This window comes from Pezoporus occidentalis, unplaced genomic scaffold (genome assembly GCF_034315485.1).
Source record: "Pezoporus occidentalis ecotype Australia unplaced genomic scaffold, CSIRO_AGI_Poc_V1 ctg159, whole genome shotgun sequence".
Lineage (NCBI taxonomy): Eukaryota > Metazoa > Chordata > Aves > Psittaciformes > Psittacidae > Pezoporus > Pezoporus occidentalis.
In genome coordinates, this window is record NW_026913415.1 from 863,232 (window position 1) to 888,030 (window position 24,799).

The 24,799-nt window shown below is 43.9% G+C and overlaps 1 protein-coding gene across 9 annotated transcripts in view; it reads left to right on the forward strand.

The window, feature by feature from the left end:
• The window catches only part of NEO1 (neogenin 1), a 186,800-nt gene that overhangs the window by 74,064 nt on the left and 87,937 nt on the right, over nucleotides 1-24,799 (forward strand). For all 9 annotated transcript variants that reach the window (XM_062612112.1, XM_062612116.1, XM_062612117.1 and 6 more), the window contains exons 3-5: nucleotides 4,699-4,974; nucleotides 9,546-9,699; nucleotides 17,549-17,685. In XM_062612112.1, the coding sequence (XP_062468096.1) occupies nucleotides 4,699-4,974; nucleotides 9,546-9,699; nucleotides 17,549-17,685 (567 nt within the window). The remainder of the gene's footprint in view (nucleotides 1-4,698; nucleotides 4,975-9,545; nucleotides 9,700-17,548; nucleotides 17,686-24,799) is intronic.

Below are 24,799 nucleotides of genomic sequence, written 5' to 3' on the forward strand. Positions count from 1 at the left end.
GGTAGGTGGTAGCTGTGCGGAGGTTGGGACAGGCAGGATGAAACCAGAAGTCACAGCACGCAGCTAGCAGACAGGGAGGTGCAGTGCTCCCTTCCAGGCTGCTGAAAGAATTGGCTTAAAGTGCATGTCTCTTGATAAAGATTCCTCGTGAATTGTGAATTCCAGGGCTGGCACATTCTTCTCGAAGAGCTGGTGTAGCGCCTGTGTCCAAAAGGCAAGGGGTAATCATAGACCCATCAGTCTGATCTCGGCACTGTGCCCTTTGCAAGGGAGTTTGAAGGTGAGGGTAATTAAGACAGAGGACATGGAGAGAAGGTTAAACTGTAGCGTGACTTTTGTCCACAGTTCACATCTGAGTTTCTTGATGAAGTGGTTGATGTCTCGGAGCGCTGTGAAACGGTGGGTGTGCTGCGACAGAGCCTTTGGATACGCTGTCCCGGTGGCAATTATTGAAGGTCAAAATGAGAGCAGTTTAACTGAGAATAGTGAGATTCATAAGAATCCTGACGGAAACGGAATGGGTTCAGACTGGAAAGCTGCATCAGTTCAGAAAGATCTTGTTCAACATCCTCATCAGTCATTTTGCTGCAAGAACAAAGTATTTACCTACAGAACTTGCAAGTGCGGCAAATTGTTCCTTTTGCTGTGGCCTCGATGGTCTTATGGGAAGAGTGAAATAATGCTGTAGACTGAATGATGGTGACAGTTACGAGCACACTGTGCAAAGTCCCGCAGACACAGGCAGCAGTGTTGTTGGTATTGTGCTAAGCTGGGGCAGAGGGACTGGTGATTTCCTAAGAGAAAGGAAGGCGACTTGGTGGGTTTTGTGGTGGTTGTAACCTGCTGGTGTGCAGAGCTAACGTGATTGCTACATCTTTTGGGAAGAGCTTTTCACCAGACACAGAGAAGCAATTGTGTTATAGTTCTGTGGATGTTTGTGATCTTAAATTACAACAGGCACTTCAATTTGTCTCTTTTTGTCCTTCTGCCAGCAGTGCTGGTGAGAGAGTAAGAGGGGTTGAATACTGCATGAAGCAAAAGAGGTTCTGACTGGATTTAAGGAGGAAGTTCTTCGCTATGAAGGCAGTTGTGTGTTAGGACGGGTTGACAAAGAGGTGGTGCAGCCCCCATCCGTGGGGATTTTTGAAGTTGGACTGAACAAATCCCTGAGCCTCCTCTGACTTTGTAGCTGACTCTGCTCTGGCTGGGTCCCTTCCTACTCAGGTGATTCTGGGTGTTTAAACATGGGTAGGATGGCTAGGGGAATGAGGAAAACACACTAAGGGTTGTAGCTTCATTAAGCAGAAGGGAAGTTGAAAGCAGCTCTGAATTTTATTCCTGTGAATACCGTAGGGGGAGGGAGGAATGGATAAATATCAAAGATGCAAAATAATTAATACCAAAACAAGGTCAAGATCAAAGGACTGGAAGTTGGTTGTAAAAACGACTGGGAGGGAAAACTGGAAACTTTCTTCTCAGAGGACTGAAATTGTGGAAGAAGGCTCCACATAGTATTCCAAGAGGGGAGAGAATATGTACAGGTTGGAGATGGGCCTGTACAAGGTTGTGAGAGGAGTTGCTTGATGAAACAGAAATGTAATGTGCTAGAATTCAGTCCAGATATTCTGAAGGATTGGGAAGGTCTCTGGTTTTGTACCCCCTCCCCAATTACATACACGTTTCATGTTCAGTTTGCTTCCTCTCTGTAGCATCAGAGATTGGCTATAACCTGAGAGCAGGTACACGGCTGCTGCTTCTCCTGGTGTTAACAGTTCTGATTTCTCACATGGGGACACCTGATAGTGGATCTGGTCTTCTACCCTAGCTCTTCTGTTAAATACAGGATGGGAAGATGGTGCTTTGTGGGTTTGCTCATGCCAAAGGTGGTTGGCTTTGCAGAGCACTTGAGTTGGTGCTATTGGCCTGGCTCACACTTAGTTTTCTATGGGGGAAATATGTCTTATGGAAAGTATGTACTGAAATATGTACTTAAGTGGGTGCCAGTAATAAACGATTCTAAGACCGAGTAAAGAAGTTTTTCATTCAAGTGAGAAGAGCCTGAACACATGACATCAGATGTTGCTGCTTCTCCAAAAACCGCTGCAGAAGTTGGAAGGGGAAGATAGGCAGTTCATAAACCAAACAACCCCCTCCCAAAACCTGTGGGATTTACTTGAAAGTAAACAGGGATTCAAGCTCAAAATGATGGAATGTACCATGTAACTAAAGCAACACTTGTTATAGGTTCTTCCTTGTGCAGTCAAATGTGGTGAATATGGACAGAGAAAACTACAGGAGATGGTGTTTTCACCCTGGTATGTAACTGATAAGCAGCACTTGGTACGAAGTTAAGGCACAAGGGGTAGAGAACTTGTTCATCCCTTTTCTTCCCCTTCACACTAACAGCCAGGCAGTGTTTTCATCCATGGGCATGTTTGCATACTTCATCGGGTTAAAGTCTCTGATCTGAGTAATTGTTGTCCCTTTTTAAAGGAAGGAAGAATTTCAAAGCACTGAATTGGGTATTTATGAAATAAATCTAAAGATGCAGAAAAATGGGTCTACTACTGTCAAGCTCTCAGTGTAGTCCTGAGGGGTGTTAGGTGAGACTTGTAACAATATTGGGTTGAACTGTTTGGAAATGAGTGTCCAAAACAGTGCAGATGAATCATCTTCACAAGAGATAAATGAGGCCAAACTTGACAAAATGGGATATTATGAATAAGGGGTCTTGCCCTTAAGCTTGATAGAAGAAGTGGAAGAGGCGAGAGCTGAGCTAAACTCTGCCAGCCTCATTCCTGTATAGTGATGGCTGAGGTATCAGCTGCAGAGAGAGCTTGTGTTTGTGTTCCACTCTGGGTCTTGGCTCTGTGCAGCAGCACTGAATTGGAGGTTACCAGTGCCTGCTGCTTCCCAGCAGGCTCTATCCGTGTGCTGGGATAATTGTACCAGGATGGTTTAATGTGTGCAACCTGCGGTCCCACTCTTCATCTTTTATATTGAAGGCACACAGTGTTCTGACTTTAAAGAAGAGAATCGGAACATGTACTTGAAGCTGTGCACTATCTAGAGGGAAAGGGGTAGGAGCACCAACAGGCTCTTTCTATGACAGTTTTAAGTGGGAGAGTAAGAAAGAATGAAAATGTGACTTTGAGCCTGTTCCTCCAGCAAGCAAGCTCTGCCTTCCCCACGTCAGCGTCAACCCAACAACCACCTCTGTGCACACTGCGCAAGGGGAGCTCATAATACGGCAAACCACCATGGGAAGTGGAGAGTGAGGATGTGATTCTTCCTCCTGTCCCGTGCTTTGACCTCTGTTTCGCCCTCCTTATTGTATTTTATTTACTGAACCCTTTGCTTACACCAGTGATGGTGGACAGGGTATTTCTGCTTCAGGATCTGACATTGCCTGTTGTGGGGAGTTGTTGCACAAACTGCTTGTGGTTTGACCTTGGCTGGCTGCTGGCTGCCCACCCAGCTCTCAGCTGCACCACTCAATGGTTACTGTGAAGGGCAAAACAACCTGGACTTGGGGAAAATGAATGACATTTTCTTGCCAGTTAAAATCAGGTGGTAAGAAAAGAGACAAACCCCAAACCTCCTCTCCCTGCCCTCTTCTCATCTCTTCCCATCTCCCAGGCTTAACTTCCCATCTTCATTCCCATCTCTTCTGCCTCCCGTTCCATCCTGGTCTCCCCACAGCAGCCCCTGGAGCTGTGCCCTCTCTCCTCTCCCTCCCCCTGCTCTGACCTGCCTGTTGCAGGCTGTTTCTCACCCTTTCCTCACTGCTGTGCATGTTTCCCTGTTCTTGGATGTGCTTCCACAGAGGTGCCATCACCGCCAGTGCTTGGCTCAGCTGTGGCCTCTGTGGGGCCACTGTGGAACTAGCCCCAGCCTCTTCTCACAGAGGTCACTGTGTCAGCTCCCCATCCACCACCACCATGCCATGGCCACCCATTTCAAGCCAAATGTGAAGCCGTTTAGCAGCTTCGGGTATTTCTGGAGAGCATTTGTACTCAATAGTGATGTGTTCATTGCCACGTCAGCATGGCAGCTGTGGAGAAACCCACTTCTCGGCTACCCTGACACGAGAGAGAGAACTCTGCATGGGAGCAAGTGCAATTTTTACCTTATGGTGCCATAGCTGAGGCTTTTTGTAGCTGCAGGGAGTAAGTGAAGATCTTGTGTGGATTGTAAACTTGAGGAAGGCGTCCAGGAGCTCCTCTCCTTGTTCCCATCTCCTGAGTGAGTACTAGAGCGCATCTGTGTTCCACTGCAAGGAACACAGGAGCAATCTGTGTCCCACTGCAAGGAGCTCTTATAGAATGTGGTTCAAATTCAGATGTACCAGGTGTGTTTTTGCCACTTCTGTGCTGTCTGCTCCTCAAGTAGAGCAGCAGCCTGGAGAAGTGAGGAGAGGTTATGTGTATGTCTCCTGTTTTTGGAGACTCAAAAGACTTCTCTTTTGTTACTGACATTTGACTCGTTTTCAAACTGGTACTTTTCTTACTGGTTTCATTTGCCTTCGCACCAGCTATGGTTAGCATTATGGTATCAAATGTTAAGATTTTTAGTGAGTTGGAGAGCAGCTTAATGTTTTTAAAACTACGTTCATGAATCTTGACTTGGGCGTCAGAGCTTTGGTGTCATCTTCAGAACACCTCTAACTTATTACTCGGTTTTGTTTCCTATCTGCAGGCCTTCCCAGGTTCAGCAGCCAGCCCGAAGCCTCGTCTGTCCCTAAAGGAAGCAGTGCAATCCTGAACTGTGAAGTGAACGCTGACCTTGCACCGTTTGTGAGGTGGGAGCAGGACCGGCAGCCAGTCCTCCTGGATGAGCGTGTGTACAAGTTACCGAGCGGGGCTCTCATCGTCAGCAATGCGACTGACACGGATGGAGGCCTCTATCGATGCGTCATTGAGAGCGGGGGGACCCCCAAGTACAGTGATGAAGCAGAGCTCAGGGTTCTGCCAGGTAGTCATCCGTTTTTCTTTTAAAAATGAATAATTAAAACATATGTCAAGGGTCGAAGGAGGGGATCCTGCCCCTCTGTTCTGCTCTCGTGAGACCCCACTTGCAGCACTGTGTGCAGTTCTGGTGTCCTCAACATAAAAAGGACATGAAGCTGCTGGAGCAAGTCCAGAGGAGGCCACGAGGATGCTCAGGGGCTGGAGCACCTCCTGTATGAAGACAGGCTGAGAAAGTTGGGGCTGTTCAGCCTGGAGAAGAGAAGCTGTGTGGAGACCTCATAGCAGCCTTCCAGTATCTGAAGGGGGCCTATAGGAATGCTGGAGAGGGACTCTTCATTAGGGACTGTAGTGACAGGACAAGGGGTAATGGGTTAAAACTTAAACAGGGGAAGCTTAGATTGGATATAAGGAGGAAGTTCTTTCCTGTTAGGGTGGTGAGGCACTGGAATGGGTTGCCCAGGGAGGTTGTGAATGCTCCATCCCTGGCAGTGTTCAAGGCCAGGTTGGACACAGGGGCTTGGAGCAAGCTGCTCTAGTGGAAGGTGTCCCTGCCCGTGGCAGGGGTTGGAAGTGGATGAGCTTTAAGGTCCTTCCAACCCAAACCAGTCTGTGGTTCTGTGACATTAGATGTGGAAAACTGCACAAGAAGACTTACGAAGTGGAGCACAGGAGAATCTACTCTGTTGGGTTTTTGTGTATTTGTAAGTTGAGCTAAGTGTGAAGTGGTAGAAGCTGGTGGTTGGGGTTGGTTTGGTTTTGTTTGCTGCATAGCTGAGGATGAGTGCTATAGGCTAAAGGATTTTGGCCCTTGGGAAGACTGACCTGTATATTGCAGTTGGGAAGCAGGAAAGCACCATCAGTTACTGGGGTCCGACCTCTCTGCAGGGGCTGGAGACAGGCCCAGACATGCCTATACTTGTTTATTATGTTTAACTTTCAATTTTCAAGGACTTTTGGGGAAAGATTTCCTTTAAAAAGTCATTGAAGCTGTTGGGAGGGAGTTGACTGAGTATAAATGAGTATATTTGAGTATAAATGTTTGGGGATTTCTAAATTTCTCAGGCTTAAGTCCCAGGTGTCCAAAAAGAATCTGGTGCTTATTCTCTCATCAATTGTTCTGATATTTAGGAAATCATTGGACCCTTTTGGGAAGTCTCCAGGCCCCCTAAAGGACGATGACTTTCTATTTTGCTGGGTTTGGCTCTGCTTATTACTTTGAAATGTGAGGATATCTGTATAAGAACACAGGTCCATTCCTGATGTAAACTGCTTCTCCATGTAGTTCTGTTTCAAACAACACTTGTGCAGAGCTCTGTGTCTCCAGATGTTATAACCCAAGAGTTTTGAAAGTTGACCAAGAATGAGACAGAAATTGAATTGCACTTTCCCAAACTAGGAAAATACAGGCTGGTGTTTGTATGGGTTTTCTTAATGATTTCCAGAATTTTATTCCGGCTCTTTTGAATTAGTCTTCATGATGGAATTCTGATTGGATTTTGGGGAATTGCCAGAGAGGCCTCCTAAACTTCCATCTTTGGAGGCTTTCAGGGTTAATAGCACAGTTGACCTTGACCACCCAGTGTTGGCTACAGGTGGACTTCAAGAAGGTGGTGGCACCTTCAGAGGGTCCCTTTCAATGAATATTTCTGTTTAATCCTGGACTGGTTTGTGTTGGAAGGGACCTTAAAGCTCACCCAGCTCCAACCCCTGCCATGGGCAGGGACACCTTCCACTAGAGCAGCTTGCTCCAAGCCCCTGTGTCCAACCTGCCCTTGAACACTGCCAGGGATGGGGCAGCCACAGCTTCTCTGGGCACCCTGTGCCAGCGCCTCAGCACCCTCCCAGGGAAGAGCTTCTGCCTAAGAGCTCATCTCAGTCTCCCCTCTGGCAGGTTCAAGCCATTCCCCTTGGCCTGTCCCTACAGGCCCTTGTCCCAAGCCCCCCTCCAGGTTTCCTGTAGGCCTTTCTCATAATGGTCACTTTTCTACTTAAAATGCTAAAATACACTTTAAAATACCTCAATTTTACAATTGCAGCTGTCATTTACAATTGAGTTGTTATCCTTTGGATATGAATCATGCTTGAAGTAGTAAGTTGTTTCATTAAGTTCTTGAAGCTTTCTTTTCAGAAAGCCTCATCTTTTCTTTGACTAAGGATGGAGCTTTTGAAGCATAGCTCTTTTGGAAAAGGTGCTTATGTGAGTTATTTTGGTTTGGTTTGCCTTCATGTTTCTGCAGCCCCTCAAATGAACACTTAAGACGTTTCTCATTTTGGCAATAGAAGATTTCCTGGTAAACTTCCATATTGTGTTGATCCTTCAAAATCTTTTGGCTCCAGATATAGTTTACTTGCTTTTGTAATGTCCTGCTGAAGGTGATGCAGTAGAACTATATTAGGGGATTCAAATAATGCTGTTTCCTTGCTTGGTCAGGAGTTGGAAAGTGTCAATACTGAAGTTTTGTGACATCCTTCCTGGCAGGCATGTATTTGAGAGTGGGATTACACTGTTCAACAGAAAACTCTCTTAATGTTGAGTGGCCCCATAATTGACTCTTTCGTCTGAGATGTGTTTTGAAAGATATGGATTAATCTGTTCTTCATTGGATTTATTCCCTTTTAAAATCCTTATTTGATGTGTGCCTGACAGTGACCACACTGCTCTGCTTCTAAGGCTTTGCAATATACCCACCATGTCTTCTAGCACACGCATTTGCATCTGTGGACAATGTTGTGCTTGTTCTGATAGCCATTTCCATAGAGCACTCTGCCTGCCTTTCTCTGCCACTGAGCAGGAGGGTACATTGCTGAGCTCTGCTCTTAGTAGCACATACTGTGAAATAGAGTAATGCAAGGGAAATCATCACTTCATTTTTGAAGCATTTCCCACTAATGTGAGACCTAAGCTCTTTTTTGGGGGCTTGGAGCATTAATGAGTGCTGTCTCCAGTGAATCACGCCCACTCCTCTCCTGGGTGCAGTGATTGCTTGCTGGCAATCTGTTACATCCATGTTCTGCAGCTTGGCTTGCTCCGTGCGCTACTCCGGGTCGCTCTCGCTTCGTTACCCGCCTGCTTGCACATGGTCTTATTTCTGGAGCAAGCAGACTACTTCCTAGTGGGAATGTGGGCAGAGCCACCATGGTAGCTTGTGTGTGGGCCTGAGCCAGATGGTGCGATCCAGGATTGCGCCAAGTTTGGATCCCTCTGCTTAGGACAAGTCTGAAATAGGATCCAACAAGTGTAGTTCTCTTGACTACCCTGGCAAGCTCCTCATTGATACCTTTGAGGACATGCACACCCTTAGCTTAGTGCTGTAAACACTCCCTTGTTGTTCACAGCACTTTGAGCTGAGGAACACCAAACCCAACCACTTTCAGAAATTCCCAAGTGAGATGGGCTGAGATGGGTGCAATAAGACACAGAATGTGCTTCCGAGAGCAAAAGTAGCGTAGGTACAGAGGAGTTTGTTCTCAGTTAGGTGGACAAAAAGAGTTCGAGGACTTGGCTGGTTCTGGAGCTTACCTGTCATCAAACATCTGAGCATTGAGAATCTAGCAGAGAATGCAGTGTAAACATGGGGGGTTGAGCAGTTGGCAGAAAGAGGTAGGATAACTACTGCAGCAGGAATGCTGTAGCTGGTGTGAAGGACCACATTTGCTCTGATCATGGTGCAAAGCATACAGTGGAGTTACAGCAGACACGAAAGGTACAAACTGCATCTTCTGCCCAGGTGTTAGGGGGCCCCTTGATAATATGATTTCAGTTGCTGTTAAAATTTATTTCAGACCCTTTTCCTCGGGTTACATTTGGAACAGTCATGGGTACTTTGGGGAAAGTAAGAAAATAGCCTTTTGCTCTGCATATTTATTTGTGGTAGTTTAGCTCCAAGTAGATTGCTGGACAATCGTTACTGGTGGGTGTGTTTTCAATTCTCACAGTCACAGTGGCCTTTTCCTGTGGTAAAAGACTGGGTGAATACATGCTTTGTGATTGTTCTTAAAGGGGGGGGAAAGAAACCAAACCCGTTCCAGCTCCAATCAAAGCAAACCCACAACTAATTCAGAGGGTTCATTTCCGTAAGGGTGCAAAACCATGGTTGATATTTGTTTTAGTGTAAAGCTTGTATTACTCCAGTGTGCAAGGTACCTCGTAGTTTTACCGCAGTCAGGGTTGACTCTCTGCTCCAGTAATTTCATTTTCCACTGCCTAAAAACACTCTCTCTGGCAGCTGCCTGGTAAATCAGGCTGGACAAAGCCAAGCCTATACCTTTCTTTAGTAAATCTCTACTAGCTGATGTAAGTCCCAGTTTCAGGGAGGTTGCAGAGTCAGAATCCTGACGGTGGTGAATTGAGTTTGCATGTCTGGAGGCAATGGCAGGGAGCTGTTCCCGTGGGAGGCTGGGGAGGTCTCTTACTGAAAACCATTTACATGGGTACGATGGTGATTGAATCCTGGGAAGCTGCAGCAAGGAAATGAGATGCTTCATTTGGGGTTGGTTTTGGGGTTGTTTTTAGTAATATGGGCATCTTCTGGTTCTGCCTCTCTAACAACTTCGTCATCTACAACATATTTGCAGATCCGGAGGAGCCGCAGGACTTGATGTTTGTGAGACAGCCCTCTTCACTGACAAAGCTCACTGGGCAAAGTGCGGTTTTCCCATGTGTTGCTGTAGGATTTCCAGTTCCATATATCAGGTGGACAAGAAACGAAGAAGAGCTTATCACAGAAGGGTGAGTAATGGCTAATATGTATTTTTGTGCTGGAGCGCTCCTAGACTGAGTGTTAGGACAAGTAAGGTAGTTCATGAGGCTTGTGGAGCAATCTCATCGTAGGCTTTTTTGCAGGTACCTGAAACCAAGGAATCTTATTTAAAGCACAAAGGTTCTTAGAATATATATTGCTCTTAGATTGCCACTGGAGTAAAAGAAGCATTTAAGGGATTAAGGATGCTGCAGCAAAGCTGAAACGTCTTCATGTTGGTATATGATGTGTCAAGCCCTGCACTTGCATTACGCTTTCTGCAGTGAAAATGTTCAGTGTGTGTTTGAATGTTCCACAGGCATTTAAGGATTAAGTGTTGAAAGCAGAATCTCGTGATTTCTCATTAAACCAGAATATTGAAATCTTAGGCATGAATAAAAAACCATTGTGGGCTTTCAGGAATGCATTAAGTGCAAACTACTCTTTTACACATTGTCACTGCTGGTGTAGCCATTCAAAATAATGGGGTAGAAAATAGAAGAAAGCAGAACGAATCTTACCAGGAAAATCTTTGTCCATCTTACGAGCATACTAGAACATGGAAATTCCAGGTACTTGGATGTTCTCAGTGTTCCTCAAAGTCAGCAGTGAGATTAATGTGGAAACAAGTGAATCATGAAGCAACAAGAGGTAAAGTTATGCTGTGGCACGGCTGACACAGAAAGCAGCTAAAGTATGTGCAAATGTCTGTGGTACTAGTGGTAGTAATATATCTCTGGTCAACTCTTAAATTAACAAAATCCAGGAGCTCCTAATTTGAACTGTCTTTTATCTGGAGAATGCAGCATTCTGTGGGTAATGGCTAACAGTTCCAATAGCACGCAGGAATTGTGTTGGTGTCAGCCTGATGGCACATGATTTAGGTTCTTTCTTCTTTTGTAAATATAAGAAATCACTCACGGTACAGAGGATGGAACAGGCTCATTAGAGTTGCACAATCAAATGTGATGAAATGTCAGAACAAATGATCCTGGTAAGATCTTAATTTGTTTCTCCTCTCTGTAAAATGATGTCATGTCACATCTTCATAAATTTTTGCAGCCCCCCTTCCCCTTCCTTAGGCTCCATCACATTCAGTGCACAAGGGCAGTTCAAGTCACTTCCTAAAGAGCTATTTTCTTCTTGATTTTGATCTAGTGCCCAGATACTGAAATCCTGCTCTGAATACAGTGCTGTTAATTCCCTCACAACTTTTCTGTGCAGGTTGTCACGATAACTTGTGAGGGCTTCACGGATACTATTTTTTCTGTTCAAAATTCAGAGTGAGAAATTTTCTTGGAGAGCTGAGGTTTAACATTCAACACGTTTGTTCTTTCTGTGTGCACAATTTGAACCACGTATGACCATGTTCGTCAGGATGTTGAGCGTTAGTTTGGGGTGTGATGTCTCTGTTACAAGGGTGGATGCTGGATGATTGCTTGCCGTGGCCTGTGTGTCAGGCTGTGGCTGTGGGCACTCAGCAGAGCACTTCCTCTGCGCTGACATCAGCTCTTGGCTTGGTGCAGCTTTTCCTTGAGCATCGTCCCATCATCATCCCATGGACACCGTGTGGTAAGGCAGGAGCAGGAGCCATGAGGCTGCTGGTTTTTCCCAAATCATGTTACTAACAGCTTCTGTATTCCTACCAAGCCCAAAGAAAGCTTCCTCCCAAACAGAGAGCTGTGGGTGCCCGCATGCTCTTAGAATCTGCTGGTTGTCACATCCTTTGGATGTGTATTCCCTAAAGAGGATAAAGTAGAAAAGACAAAGAAATATTCCTCTTCCATTTGAAATAAATCTTTTGTTCTGCACAAAGATACAGCTAAAAAGGGAAATAAGGGGTATGACCAGTGGAAATTGTATTTCCTTTGACTTGCTGTTACTTACAGAACCTTTCTGGCCTGGCTGAAGATGAGTGAGTAAAGTTTGTTGCAGAGATCAAACCGTACCAAAACTCTGAGGTCTGCTGCTCATGGTGGTGGCTTAACAGAGAAGGATTCAAAGAGCAGACAGCAAAAAGTTCTTTAACTTCATTTACCTTGGCAGCTGTTGTATTATTCTTTCGACTAGAATAACTGGAAAATCTCTGGAACTGAAAATTAAGATTCTTTGTTGGAGTAAAGCTTCCAGGTAGACTGTTTCAAAATAGCTACTGTAGCTTGTTATGCATGGTCTGTTAATTTAATTACAAATTAAAGCACATTTAATTTGTATTAAAATCCCCTTTTGATATAAATGGCTTTACTTACTAGCAGGGCTTTTCGTTAGTCCAGGAGAAAACTGTTTTCATCCAGACAGGTTTTAATGTATCTTCTGTCTGGGAAAAGCTCTTAAATCGTGGGTTTTGTCTATACAAACACACACTACAGACATTCCCATGCGTATGTGTAGGTATACACACATGTATATAGATGCATGCCTCTGTGTGTGGATGGGGTTAGGAAGCAGAACTCGGATAGCATGGTCAGGGCTGGGCCTGATTTTTACTCCCTTTTAAGTGGTGGCAGTTGATCAAATACAAAATGAAATGTTTTCCTTTCAAGCAGAATATGGATAGGACCCTGCATTTATAGGAAAATCAATGATTTTGAATGAGTGATGGGGCTTTGAAATTCAATATTTGTTAGGAGACTTGAAACAAGGGAGGGTGTTTTAATTTCAATGAAGTATGTGTTGAAGACAGCAATAAGATTTGTGACTGGATAAATAAGAGTCAGTGTTAATGATGGCAGTCCTGGCACTTCTTCAGAGAAGCAGCCTGTAATGCAATATATTGTGAAATGAGCTTGCTGTGATAAAATAGTTTCCAAATTAGAGTGAAAAAGGAGGAAGCTTGGAGTGTAGAGTGAGAAAGCGGTGAAGTTCAGTGCAATGCTGACAGTTGCCAGTGTAGTAAAACTGTTAGAAAGTCTGAAGGAAGCCTTTCAGAACTTGTTAACTGAAAGATTTTAAAGCAATAGAAGCGGTAGTTAGACTGCTGGCTCTCTGGGTCCTCATCAAGAGCTCCGACAATGATGACAAAATAACCAGGTCTTGGAAGTCCTGGTCCTCAGAAGCTGAAGAGTAAGTAAAATTAGTTCAGCAAGAAGTGCAAAGTCATGCACCTGGAGAGGAACAACCTCAGGCACCAAAATGTGCTGGGGGACACCAAGGTGGAAAGATCTTGACAGAAGAGAGGGAAGACCTCATAGCAGCCTTCCAGTATCTGAAGGGGGCCTATAGGGGTGCAGGGGAGGGACTCTTCATTAGGGACTGTAGTGACAGGACCAGGGGTAATGGGTTAAAACTTAAACAGGGGAAGCTTAGATTGGATATAAGGAGGAAATTCTTTCCTGTGAGGGTGCTGAGGCACTGGAATGGGTTGCCCAGGGAGGTTGTGAATGCTCCATCCCTGGTGGTGTTCAAGGCCAGGTTGGACAAAGCCTTGGGTGATATGGTTTAGTGTGAGGTGTCCCTGCCCATGGCAGGGGGGTTGGAACTAGATGATCTTAAGGTCCTTTCCAACCGTAATTATTCTATGATTCTATGATTCTATACTCTTTGGAGGAAGGGTCTGTGTGTGCTTGCACTGCCTGTGTGCTGTTCTATAGGCATTGCTGTCTGGCTGTGGTCTGCTCCTCTGAGGCCTTTCTTCCAGCGTTCACAATTTCAGAGATAAAAAAATCAGCAAGTTGAAAATTGGACCCCATAACCTGTGACTGAGCAAAGCACTGGCCTTGTGATGGAAGCTTTTCATTGAATTGGCTTGCTGGCCAAGCAGTAGTTTGATGATATGTGATCGTCTTCTCAAAACTACATTGAGAAGAAAGGAAAAGGCTAAACCCTGCTTCAGGTTGAGGTTTATGTTGTTGGTGCTCATAGCTCCAAGCTAGAGCTTCAAAATATGAAGGCAGCCTCTAGAGTCGATGGATTCATGTGGGTATAATCTTGAGGTATAGGGGATATTGCACACAGTTCTTGGAGAGCATTGCCAGTGGACACCTGCCCTGTCATGTGTGTGAGTCAGCAACACTAATGTGCATTCTGCTTGTTCAGCTGGACTTCTTCCATAAACTCGGTGAGTAATTTCTCTGCCAGGAGCATAGGAAATGTGGAGAGAAATGGAAGGAAGCGAGGAAAGTCACTGAAGCATAAAGCTGATTGAATAAAACTTATGTCCTTTACAGAAAACATTCTAAAGTAAGATCTACTGTGTTGTCAGTATTACCCAATACTATAAGGGAAATTCGATATCCAAATTGAGTAGTTTCTTGGCAGCTTTGATGCCAAGACGGGGTTTTGGAGCGTGCAAGACAGGCACAGAGTTTCATGTGTTTGGAAGGTGAAGTTCTGCTTCGCAGCCTTTGCGGTGTGTGGATCAGTGTGTGTGCCCAAAGAGCACATATTGTGTATCTTGATTTGTATTTGGACATTGATACGGAAGAAATTACAAGTGAACGCACAAGTTAACAGCTGAAAGGTCCCTGAACTACAACATCCTGTTCTAATAAGGCTGTTCAAGTACAGGGAACTCTTAGGTGGTTTTGAGCTGTCCAGTGCAGTGAAATCTTACACTGAAAAATGCCTTCCGAAAACTAACAGGTTTGTGTGGTTAATCATGTTCTGAAGTGAGGAGATCCCAAAGCTGTGGTTCCATGTGTGCCATTCATTTTATGCTCTTGCTGTTTGCATTCAAATGAAGTCTTTAAACGTACGATCACATAGGTACTCTTAGTGCAGGGGGTTTTCATTAATACTTCATACAGATGTGTGACGGTTTTAATGATTGCAGATTATTGTTTGCCAGGCACTCTGAGTGGTTTGTATTAGGTGAATTATACTTGCTCAGCTCGGTAAAGGTTAAACATAGAGTAATTATGGAGTTTTTTCTGGTAGTAGATTCCACAAAATAATGTGATTTGCTGTCTAATTTTATCTGCTGTACTTTACCAACACTGCAAATAGATTATATGCTTGGGGAATAGTAATTCAAAAGGGGGGGAGCCAAAACCTCAGGGTATAACTGGCTATTTGAATACAGTAAATTAATAAAGACTCACTATGTTTTGTGATAATGAAACACAAAAAAATCATGTGAGTGGGTATCCAAAATAGCTCCAGTAATTGTGTATGAGTGTGTAACTGAGGGCTGTATAGAATGCATATAAAAGATTTGAATTTGATTTTCCTGTTCCCTGACATTCGAATGATCAATCTTTGTTGGTTTTAATGACACTTTAAATTATGTTATCATTTTTACATTAAGCTGATTCTTTGTCTCCAGTGTCTGAAATCTGATTGCTTCACTCTTCTGTGGAAGTGCTTCATTGTCCTTACCAAATTAAGATGTTTTTACTTTATTACCAAAGCACTTTTGCTTTAAGCTCCTAGCTTTATGCATACAGAAGGAATCACCAGGGAGTCTCACAAGTTGATTTCCTTCTTCCATGTTTTTAAGAGTGGTGAACTTGTGTTGCATCACATATGGGTAAAATCTGGGCTCAGCTCTAGGTTTTCTTGAGGGAAATAGAGAAATACATGGCATACAGTTGAGATGACTGAGAACTGTAAAACCTAAACCTTGTTTCTTGGCAAAAAGGCAAATCCGTGTAAATGCTACCATGTTACCTGTAGTTTCTGAGGTACTGTATGACTGACTTTGGTGGCCTAATACAACAATGTCTAGTAATTATTAATAGTCTTAGTAACATCTTAATTGCTGGCTAATGAATAGTCTGCCTCAATAGTCTGCTGCCTCCCCATGCAGATGTTGCTTCACTTTTCCAGAGGCTGGCGATGAGAAGATGAGCATCATAAGGCACGTGTTGCTTGGAGATGGGTAATGATGGAATATCCAGAAAATGGTAGAAATCCAGAGGTTCAAGTATGAGGAAGGGCATAATTTTCTTGTATCTTTTTAGATGGTCTTAGAACTTTCTTAGATGGTCAGATTTGCCTTGGAGGTGGTGTAATCCACGGTGTCTAGGTTCAGTTTCTTTATGCTAACTTCAGTAGACTTGTGTGGTTTAAAACTAATGATTTTACCTAGGCAAGATATACAGGTAAATAGAATCATAGAATGGTTTGGGTTGGAAAGGACGTTAAGATCATCCAGTTCCAATCTCCTGCCATTGGCAGGGACACCTCACCCTAGACCATGTCACTCAAGACACTGTCCAACCTGGCCTTGAACACCACCAGGGATGGGGCAGCCACAGCTTCTCTGGGCGCCCTATGCCAGGGTTTCACCAACCTCACAGTAAAGAGCTTCCTTGTATCCAACCTGAACTTACCCTGCTTAAGTTTAAACCCATCACCCTTTGTCCTACCACTACAGTTTTTGAATACAAGAAATTGGAAGAAGATGGGGAAAAGGTGAGGTGCTTTTGGCAGCTCCTGTTCGCGTTTCCTTTGTATCACTTTTTCTTGCTTGAAGTAGGAGATGGATCATCGGTCACTATTTATTACCACAAAAGCTCCTATTTTTTTCTACATATTTAATGATAGAAGGCTCCTGCCTTTTTTTTGGCTGCACTGACAATAAAATATATACAGAATGTGTATGTAGTCCTTGAAGCACTGTCAAGCAGTTCCAAAACAGATTTTAATGACAAACTTCTTGCTGTTCTCCTCTTGGCTAGCACCCATTTGCAGTGCAGTCCACATGCTGCTCTACTTTTTCTTCAGGCATTCTTCCTTTTAAAGCTCAAATTCACTACACTACTAGAAAACCAAGTCTTTGTAGTCCTCCTGTTACTAGAGCATGAAAACAGGATGCCTTTCCTTATGGTGTACCTGGGTAGGACATCTCTCTGGATGCTTTTAAGACTTTCCTTCACTTCATTCCAATAAACATTTTGTTTGCTTTTAATGTATTGAATCAGAAAATTGATCAGCAATTATAGTAGTATCATAAATCAATACTAATGCAGTAATTAGTTAGGTGAGTCAGAAGTCTTCGTGTCCTAACAATTCACCTTTCAAAGCAGGTGAAAGCATTGGCTCTACTAACAGAATTTAAAATTTCAAATGGAGAAAGCAGTTGGGTTGATCTGTTTGTTTGTTTCTTTGTTTTTTGCTACTTGGAGTGATAAAGGATCTTGGAAACTTCTGTATCATGGTTGCAGTAAGAGAAGAACATTGCTGTTGGCTGTGGGTACTATGTTTAGTATAAGATGCCACATGTATCTAGTACATTAAGCATAAAAAGCAGGTAGTTTCTAAGGACTGAGTTCTAAATGCTTCCCTCTGGCTTTACAAGGGGGGAAGTTCTGTGCAGAAACATTGTCATCTTGATGAATTTGTATCTTGAAAATGTCTTTAACCTGTATCTTGCTCTGAAATATTGCACCTTAGTGACAGAGTGGCTGCCTTTTTGCCAAAGTGCAATTACTATGTGTTACACCACGTGTGCTTCTTTCCTGATGTTGTCCAGGTCTAAGTCTGCCATGTTACAGCCTTTCATGCAGCACGTTACTCCAGCTGTAAACGCAGAATGCTGGGTTTTCTTCATGATGTGGTTGTGCCATTTCATTTTCCTGATGTTTTTCTTGCTATGTTCTAAACACCTCGGATCACATTTGATTAAGAGCAACTGAAGCTGCAAGTGCCAAAAGATGAGCTGCTCTTCTGGAATCGATGTAGTTGAACCTCATTTTAAATGTGAAGCCAGGGTGTGGAATTTGATTCTCTGGTTAAAAATCCTTTGCCCTAACATGGCTCCGTGTAAATGGCACCTACAGATACTGTGTGCAAACGCTTCTTCAGCTTGCGTAGATGTTTTGGGCTTGTGTGTGCTTCTCTGGTGGCACAGTTGAAGTCCTTGTGTCTGTCAGCTCACCCGTGTCGTGTTTTACACAGCTCTGGAAGGTTTCTCCTGCTTGCGGGGGGCAGCCTGGAGATCAGCGAGGTTACGGAACAGGATGCTGGGACCTACACCTGCATAGCGGACAATGGAAACGACACCATCGAGGCTCAAGCAGAACTTACAGTTCAAGGTAGGTCCAATACCTGATTTTCAGACAGAACGCATCTCCAGGTGACCTTTTGCTGGAGTTTTATTGTGTGGTCAGTGAAAGACCCTGTGTTGTGGGGGTTGTGCCCCATTTAAAACAAAACAAAATGCACTCTTCTGCTTCTTTTAATACTGTTATGTGGTATTCTGATTTATCATTCAAACTGCTCTTAATTTCACAAGGATTTAAATGGGAATTTGCTTATATAATGCATCTTGAGCACAGTTAAACGCTGCTATATATGTTCATTTAATATTAAATGTGGTCAGTGCCAACTAAAGGAGGAGAAGTGATCAGCCCTGCTCTGACCTATCTGAAAACTGACCTACAGTGCTGTGACTTAGGTCTTCCTTGTCAAGGACATATATGAAGTTTTTCATAGTCCTTAAATATACTGTTGAGTTAGTACTAAATAGATATATATTTCAGATGATATGTTTTGTCTCTTAGCTGTGTTTCACAAGTTCCAGGTATGCTTCTGGTACATAAGAGGTGGAGAAGTTACAGAAATTAAGAAGGGATAACAAGAGTTGCTCAGTATTGACCAGCCAAAGTATTCCTCTTCAGGAAGTGGCATATGGAGGGAGGTTTATGCTGACACTCACAGCATTTCTGCTGTGTGGCAGCTCTATTTAACCACATCTACGTAAAACTGAACCGCAATTCTGCACCTTATTAACAAACACATGGAGGGGAATACTCTCCTTTTGTTACCTGGACCTTGAGCTGCACCTTGTGTTTTATCCCCCCTGGTCTAGGCACTGGCTCTCTGAGCATGCCTCTTGCTTTCTGTGGGTAACTGGTACATAAGTCAAGCATTGTGGCCAATTCTGCCCTTCTTTCGAAGCTGGGGAAGAAGCCCCAAAGCCTTTAGTCTCTGTGAGGCTGCTCAGATGCAGTAGAGCTCTACTTTAACTCGGGGTGTTGTGTAAGCCAAGAAATTCTGATCATGCCAAAAAAACCCTTCCACATTTTAATTCCCTTGTTTCTTGAGCCAGAAGACTGAAGATGGTGCTCTGTCTTCTGAAATCCTTGCGTGCTTGATGCAGTGTGGCACTCGATGGTGGTTTGATGCAGCTCGGTGTGCCGTGTTTAATTCAGTTCTGACCTATTTTGCAGAATTGGCACGAGGCTGCGAGTTTTATGGGCAGTGGCAGGAATTAATGATATTAATGATATGATGTAATTAAGCTAAGCAAGTGATAGATAAGACTGAGTTATAACCTTAATGAAGGATGTACAGTCAGGTCACTCGGGGGATGAAAGTGAGCTTGGGAAAACTCTTTTGTTCCTTATCTAAACTAATGGAAATGATTTCTTTATTCAATTGTAAAGATACAGAATAGGTTCTGCCAGGTCTTTTATGCTGAAGTTTTCGTATACGCCTGGCACAAAACCCCCCAAAGATTTCTGCTAATGCTCGAGTATTAAAATAGATTAAAGATGACAGAGAATACATTTTGGAAAGTTGCAGTTCTGATTTTACTTCTTAGTTGTAATCTTAATTCTGCCTTTCCTTTGGGAGGTTGCTGGAGAGCGTAATTGTATTTCTGCATTACTGTAATTTGGTGAAGGGTTGAATAGTTTGAATAACTGTTCTGTGATCACTGTATCATTTTCTTCTGGACTAGAAAAATTGCCATCTCTTCCCACCTAATAACTGCATGATTTTGCTTAATTTAAGCTTTTTCTGTCATTCTTAGAAGTTAGTCTGGCAGAAGCTCATATGAGAAAGCCATTTTTGGGGTATTTAATTCCCTTGCCTCGTGTATTTTTCTGCCTCTCTCCAAGTACCTGAGTGTGTGTGGAGATTCAGTACCATGCTAGAGGTTGTACTGAGACAGTCAATCTCTTTTTTCCCTTCTGTTACCACTTCCCAATGCCAGTTCAGTAAGATGAGTAAATCTCTAGTTCAGCATGGGTAAGGTGCCATTGTTTGACAGTGTTAGGACAGTTGAGAGTGAAGCAGTGTTCCTGTTGATGCCTCTTAACTGTTAGAAGCTGTAAGCTTAAATTGGGCATTGAATACAAAGAATGCTTGTTAGATGTCACTTTGCTCCAAGCCCACTTTCCTGTATCCTTTGACAAGGTTCTAAATCCCTGGAAGCTAACAGGCTCTGTCTGTGATGTGGTACCAGTGGCAGGAAGCTGCCAAGCAGCCACTGTGTTGGAATGATTACTTGCATCTTTGCTCTTTCCTGGCAGTAGGGATGAACTGGCTGATTTTCATCTTCCAAGGGTAGGGTACCATGAAGTGTGGTGTATCTGGGTTGTGTGCTGTGCTCAGCTGGCAAGAAATACCTGCATCTTGGTGTACTGCATGTGTGTTTGCACAAGGTACCCCTTGTTGAACAGGCTACCCTGCGTCATTTAAAAATACTTGTATTGCCTTAATGGTTGGGTTTAGAAAATGATTGAAATGTCCTGCATACATCCCTGAAGGGCTGAATCTGGAAACGTGACTTTCTAGTCAAGTAATCCTTCCTAATAAAGGTACTTATGAGTCCAGAAGGATACTATACAAATGTGTTTCCTCAACGTTGAGACTTTAGGGGCTGAAATGGAGCATTTCTGAACCCCATCCGTGTTGAAGATAGTGTTTAGGGACAAAAGTCAAGTGGATAAATGTCTGTAGAGCATTGTACTTACTTCTCCTGGATTTACTCTTGGGTGCAAAAAGCATGTCATCATGGTCTCGTGCTGAGCACCACGAAGGTACCTTCACCAAAGCGGGTTACTTCCCACAAAGGGCGGCCATAATTTGCTGTCTGAAAACCTTTGGTACAAAGTCAAGGTTGTTTTAACTGTGTTGACAGAATTCTTCCCTTGCTGTCAGCAGGAGGAATGGTGCTGGGGCCCAGATTTATTTACATCACGTGTAATGAATCGAGATCGCTCAGAAAAGTTGTTTTGCTCCCTTCAGCAATGAAGGAATCTGTAGTATTTCTGTTCGATAAGGTGGAAAGTGATGAAAGAAAAGCTGGGGCAAAAGAGGTAAATGTATTTAAAATGCAATCAGCTGGCTTCTGTTCAGTCCCAAACCTGTGGCCTGGAAGAGCCATAGAGGCAGTTAAATGCTGGGAAGGTCAGAAGTTCATTCTTCATCTGGGAAATGCTTCAGATTTATTGCTGTGCCCGGCACCCCTGGGGATTCTGTGAATGCTGTGGCTCGAGTTAGGTCACGGCGTGAGCTTCCCGTCGCCTGCCTTGGTACTTGTGCTGCAGATAATGAGTTTAGAGGGAGTTTTCTCTTTCTGTTGAAATATTTACTGCAGTTAATAATAGACCAGAAAACAATACCCCCCCCCCCCCAAATTCCATTTTCCTTATGAAATTGATATGGCAGGTCTGAAGGCTTGAAGAGAAATGAATCACTGCATTACTGTGAGAAGAAAGAGAATCGCTGCTCTTCTGTTGTTATTACCTTGCAATGATTGTTTGGAAGAGCAGAAACTTGGCTCTTGAGTAATGTAAGACCGCATTCAGTGTCTGATAGCATATCTTAAACACTGGGCATTAAATGCCTTGCTGTGTTAATGTACTAAAATTAAAGATAGGAAAGTTTTATTCACGGGTCTCTAGTGATAAATTGGAGGTTCCACACAGCAACAGGCTGATCACTACCTCATCTGTGCTGCCAGGGCAAGCTGTATGCAAAAACCAAATGCAGAATAAGTGTTTTGATAGAATCATCAATCCTGTGCTTTGAAAGGAAACCCTGGAAATATTTTCAGTATAGCTGGAATTGTAATAATGGCAAGTCCTTACTCCATCAAATAATACATGTATTGCAGTTGGTCCTGCAGTGTAAGAAAACACTTGTGCTTTCTGTGCAAGGGCTGGGGAGTAATGTAGATAATAAAAGCAAGTGAGATAAAGTCTGCATTTTGTCTGCCAATAGGTTTTAAATTGCTAGTCAGTGACACAACTTGGATTGGGAAAGATGATGTTGTGTTGAGGCAGAACTGTCGTTGGTTGTGAGTCTACACTAGACCAGCTGAAACAACCTAGAAAGGTTGGGGACCAGATGGTCTGTGATGTCCCTTCCACCTGGGATTCCATGATTCTGGGCACACCTAACATGTGGCACATGCAAAACCATCCAGGATGGTGAAACCTGTGGTCTTAAACACTCGGAGCAAGGTTCGGCACACTCAAAAGCCTGCAGAGGTGATGCTCAGAGAGAAGCAATCTGGAATCTTTCTGGGTGTTCTGCTTCCATTTGCCAATGGTGTAATGTGTGTTTCTAGTCCAAGAAACACATCAGTTATTGGTGGCAGGTTATGATTTTTAAGCTTTTGTATTTGAAGATCTTGGCTTAAAACCTACTTGTGATTATGTTTCTACCAGTATATGCATTCTATTTTGATTTACTGTTTATGTAGTCTAGAGCTGTTGATGAGGCTTGTAAAACAGCTTGAAAACTGTCTCCCATTTGAGAAGTAAGTCTTTGGTCAAACAGCTCCTCTCCTATCATTAAAATAGGAGGAAAATGTGCCAGGAAAGTGTAAGTAAAGAAGAAAGAACCATACTGACCGCTGGGGTTGCAGAGAGGGAATGTTCAAGCCATTCAGTCATTTAGTTTCCTCATCTTGCAGTTTTATTCACTTTTATTTCCTAACCCGCCTGAGTTAAACTCAAGACTGGCTTAAAATCAAACCAAAACAGTTGCTGAGGGAAGAGCCTTAAGGTAAAGAATCTTAGACTTGTCTTCCAGTAGCACATTTAATCTTAGCTGAGGTGGGTGCTTTGTTAAAGGTAATGCCATCCTTCTCAAGGAATTGTAGATGTTGGGAAAGCACATTAAACCCTGGATTAAGTCCTGTAGCAAGGGAATAATACATCTGGGTAACTCTTACTTTTGCAATAAGCTTTCAGTATTATTGGAAACAATCTAGAGAAGAAATTTGACCCAAGACTGAAAATTGCTAAAACCTTTCTCATAGCTTCTAGATTATCTTCATCGATTTCTGTTTCTAATTAAGCTCAGTGCTGTATCTTGGTAACAGGCTGCACTTCAATTACACATTCAGCAGATAACTGCACTAAACCTGATGCTGTCAAAGGCTTGGACTTCGGGACAAAGTATTGTCTTTTCTGGTTATCTCAGAGCTATTCTGGTTGGGGAAGCTGGTGATGGCAAAAAGAACCCCTCAGCTTCGTACAGGTTATTTCTTTTCCTTGAGGCTGTGATGTGAGTTCCATTAGTGGTCTTTGTTCTGTAGTGATATAAAAGATGTGCAGTAGGTCAGAGAAATCTGAGGTGGGGAGGGTGAAGGTGTGATTTGGATCAGTACCATTGTGCTTCATTCTGATATCTCAAAAGACTTTCTAATAGTCCTTGCTGCTGCTCTTAAGTATAGTTTAATGTTCATGGAATTGTGTGGTTGACTTGTGGATTCAGTTATGGATTCAACTAAATATAGATACTTTGCAAGTAGTTTTTGCTTCTCGCATTTGTGTTCAACACCAATGTTAGAATCATAGAATCCCAGCCTGGTTTGTATTGAAGGAACCTTTAAAGCTCACCCAGTTCCAACCCCTGCCACAGGCAGGGACACCTTCCACTGGAGCAGCTTGCTCCAAGCCCCTGTGTCCAACCTGGCCTTGAACACTGCCAGGGATGGGGCAGCCACAGCTTCTCTGGGCACCCTGTGCCAGCGCCTCAGCACCCTCCCAGGGAAGAGCTTCTGCCTAAGAGCTCATCTCAGTCTCCCCTCGGGCAGGTTCAAGCCATTCCCCTTGGCCTGTCCCTACAGGCCCTTGTCCCAAGCCCCTTTCCATGTTTCCTGGAGCCCCCTTTAGGCACTGGAGCTGCTCTAAGGTCTCCCCAGAGGTTTCTCTTCTCTACCTTTGCCTTCTGCAGCTTGGGCAGTGTGGCTGGAGCTCTTGCTGGTGAAGATGGAGGCAAAGGAGTTGTTGGGTACCTCAGCCCGGGTGACCAGATCTCCTGGTCCCTTCTGGAGATGCTTTCCTAACCTGATCCCTGCCTGCTCTGAGTGTCTCTCTGTGTTCCTCCCAGGCTGCCTGTCCTTGTTTCAACCCTCGAAGGTCTGTTACTAGTGAAAAGCTTATGAACAAATATTGAGAAACATATATGGAATGGGCAGGAAGGAAGTGGTTGGTTAAAACTTTACCAGTTGTTCAGGCTTTACCTGGAGACCAATAGTGACCACGTGCATGCAGTGCCTAATTCTGCTTACCAGTTGTGAATGTCCACACCAATAAATGGTTCTTTGCATTAAGCAAAACATGGAGGTTTTGCTGCGTTTAAAGATACCGTGGGCTCATTGCTCATGCCCACTATTGTACACAGAACATGAGTGCAGAGAACCTCCAGCTGCCTCTGCCCACTTTCTGAGTCTTCCTCTGGAGCTGATGAACTGTTGTGAATTCCTTTGGTCTGCCTTGTTTTTACCTAACACCAGGAGAAACCCGTGTCCAGTTCTTGCCATGTTTCAGGAGCAGAGGACGTTAAAGCTTGCTGAAGAGTTGGCCACAGTTCTGAATAGGGGCACAAAAATGTGTTTTCTTCGGTTGCAGCTCAGAGTAAGGCATGAGCTTTGGTGTGGTTTGGCAGGAGAATTCCTTTGGAGCAGTGCAAGTGTTTAAAATTCAGTAGTGGTGCTACAAAGCCATGGAAATGGGATGTTGTAAGGAGAGGCACGGGAGAGCCTCCGCAGGCAGTGACCTCTGCCTTGCTGCTCACTACTGGCTTTCAGTGTTTAAAGGGGGCAAATGCTCTGTGAAGCTCAGGGCTGGGAGGGTTTTGTGACCTTTCCTGGGGCCAGGGTGAGCAGAGGCAGCTGCTGCCTGCTTTGTGCTGTGATGTGAGCAGTGTCTAACTTCTGTGGCCAGGGCAAGTACAGGATGATTATTGAAACCTGGTACTGAAGACAAGGGTTATGTGTGTGTCTTGTAGAGGTGCAGCCCCTCTGGTATGACCCATCCATGGGTCGATGAGGAGGTGTTGGAGGCTTCAGACTAGGCACTCATTACAGTAACAGATGGGGTTTGGTTTGAACTGTGTTGCAGAGGTATGAGTGTGGTATGTGCAGCTCTCCACCCACTGCAGACCAGGATGGGGAACTGGAAA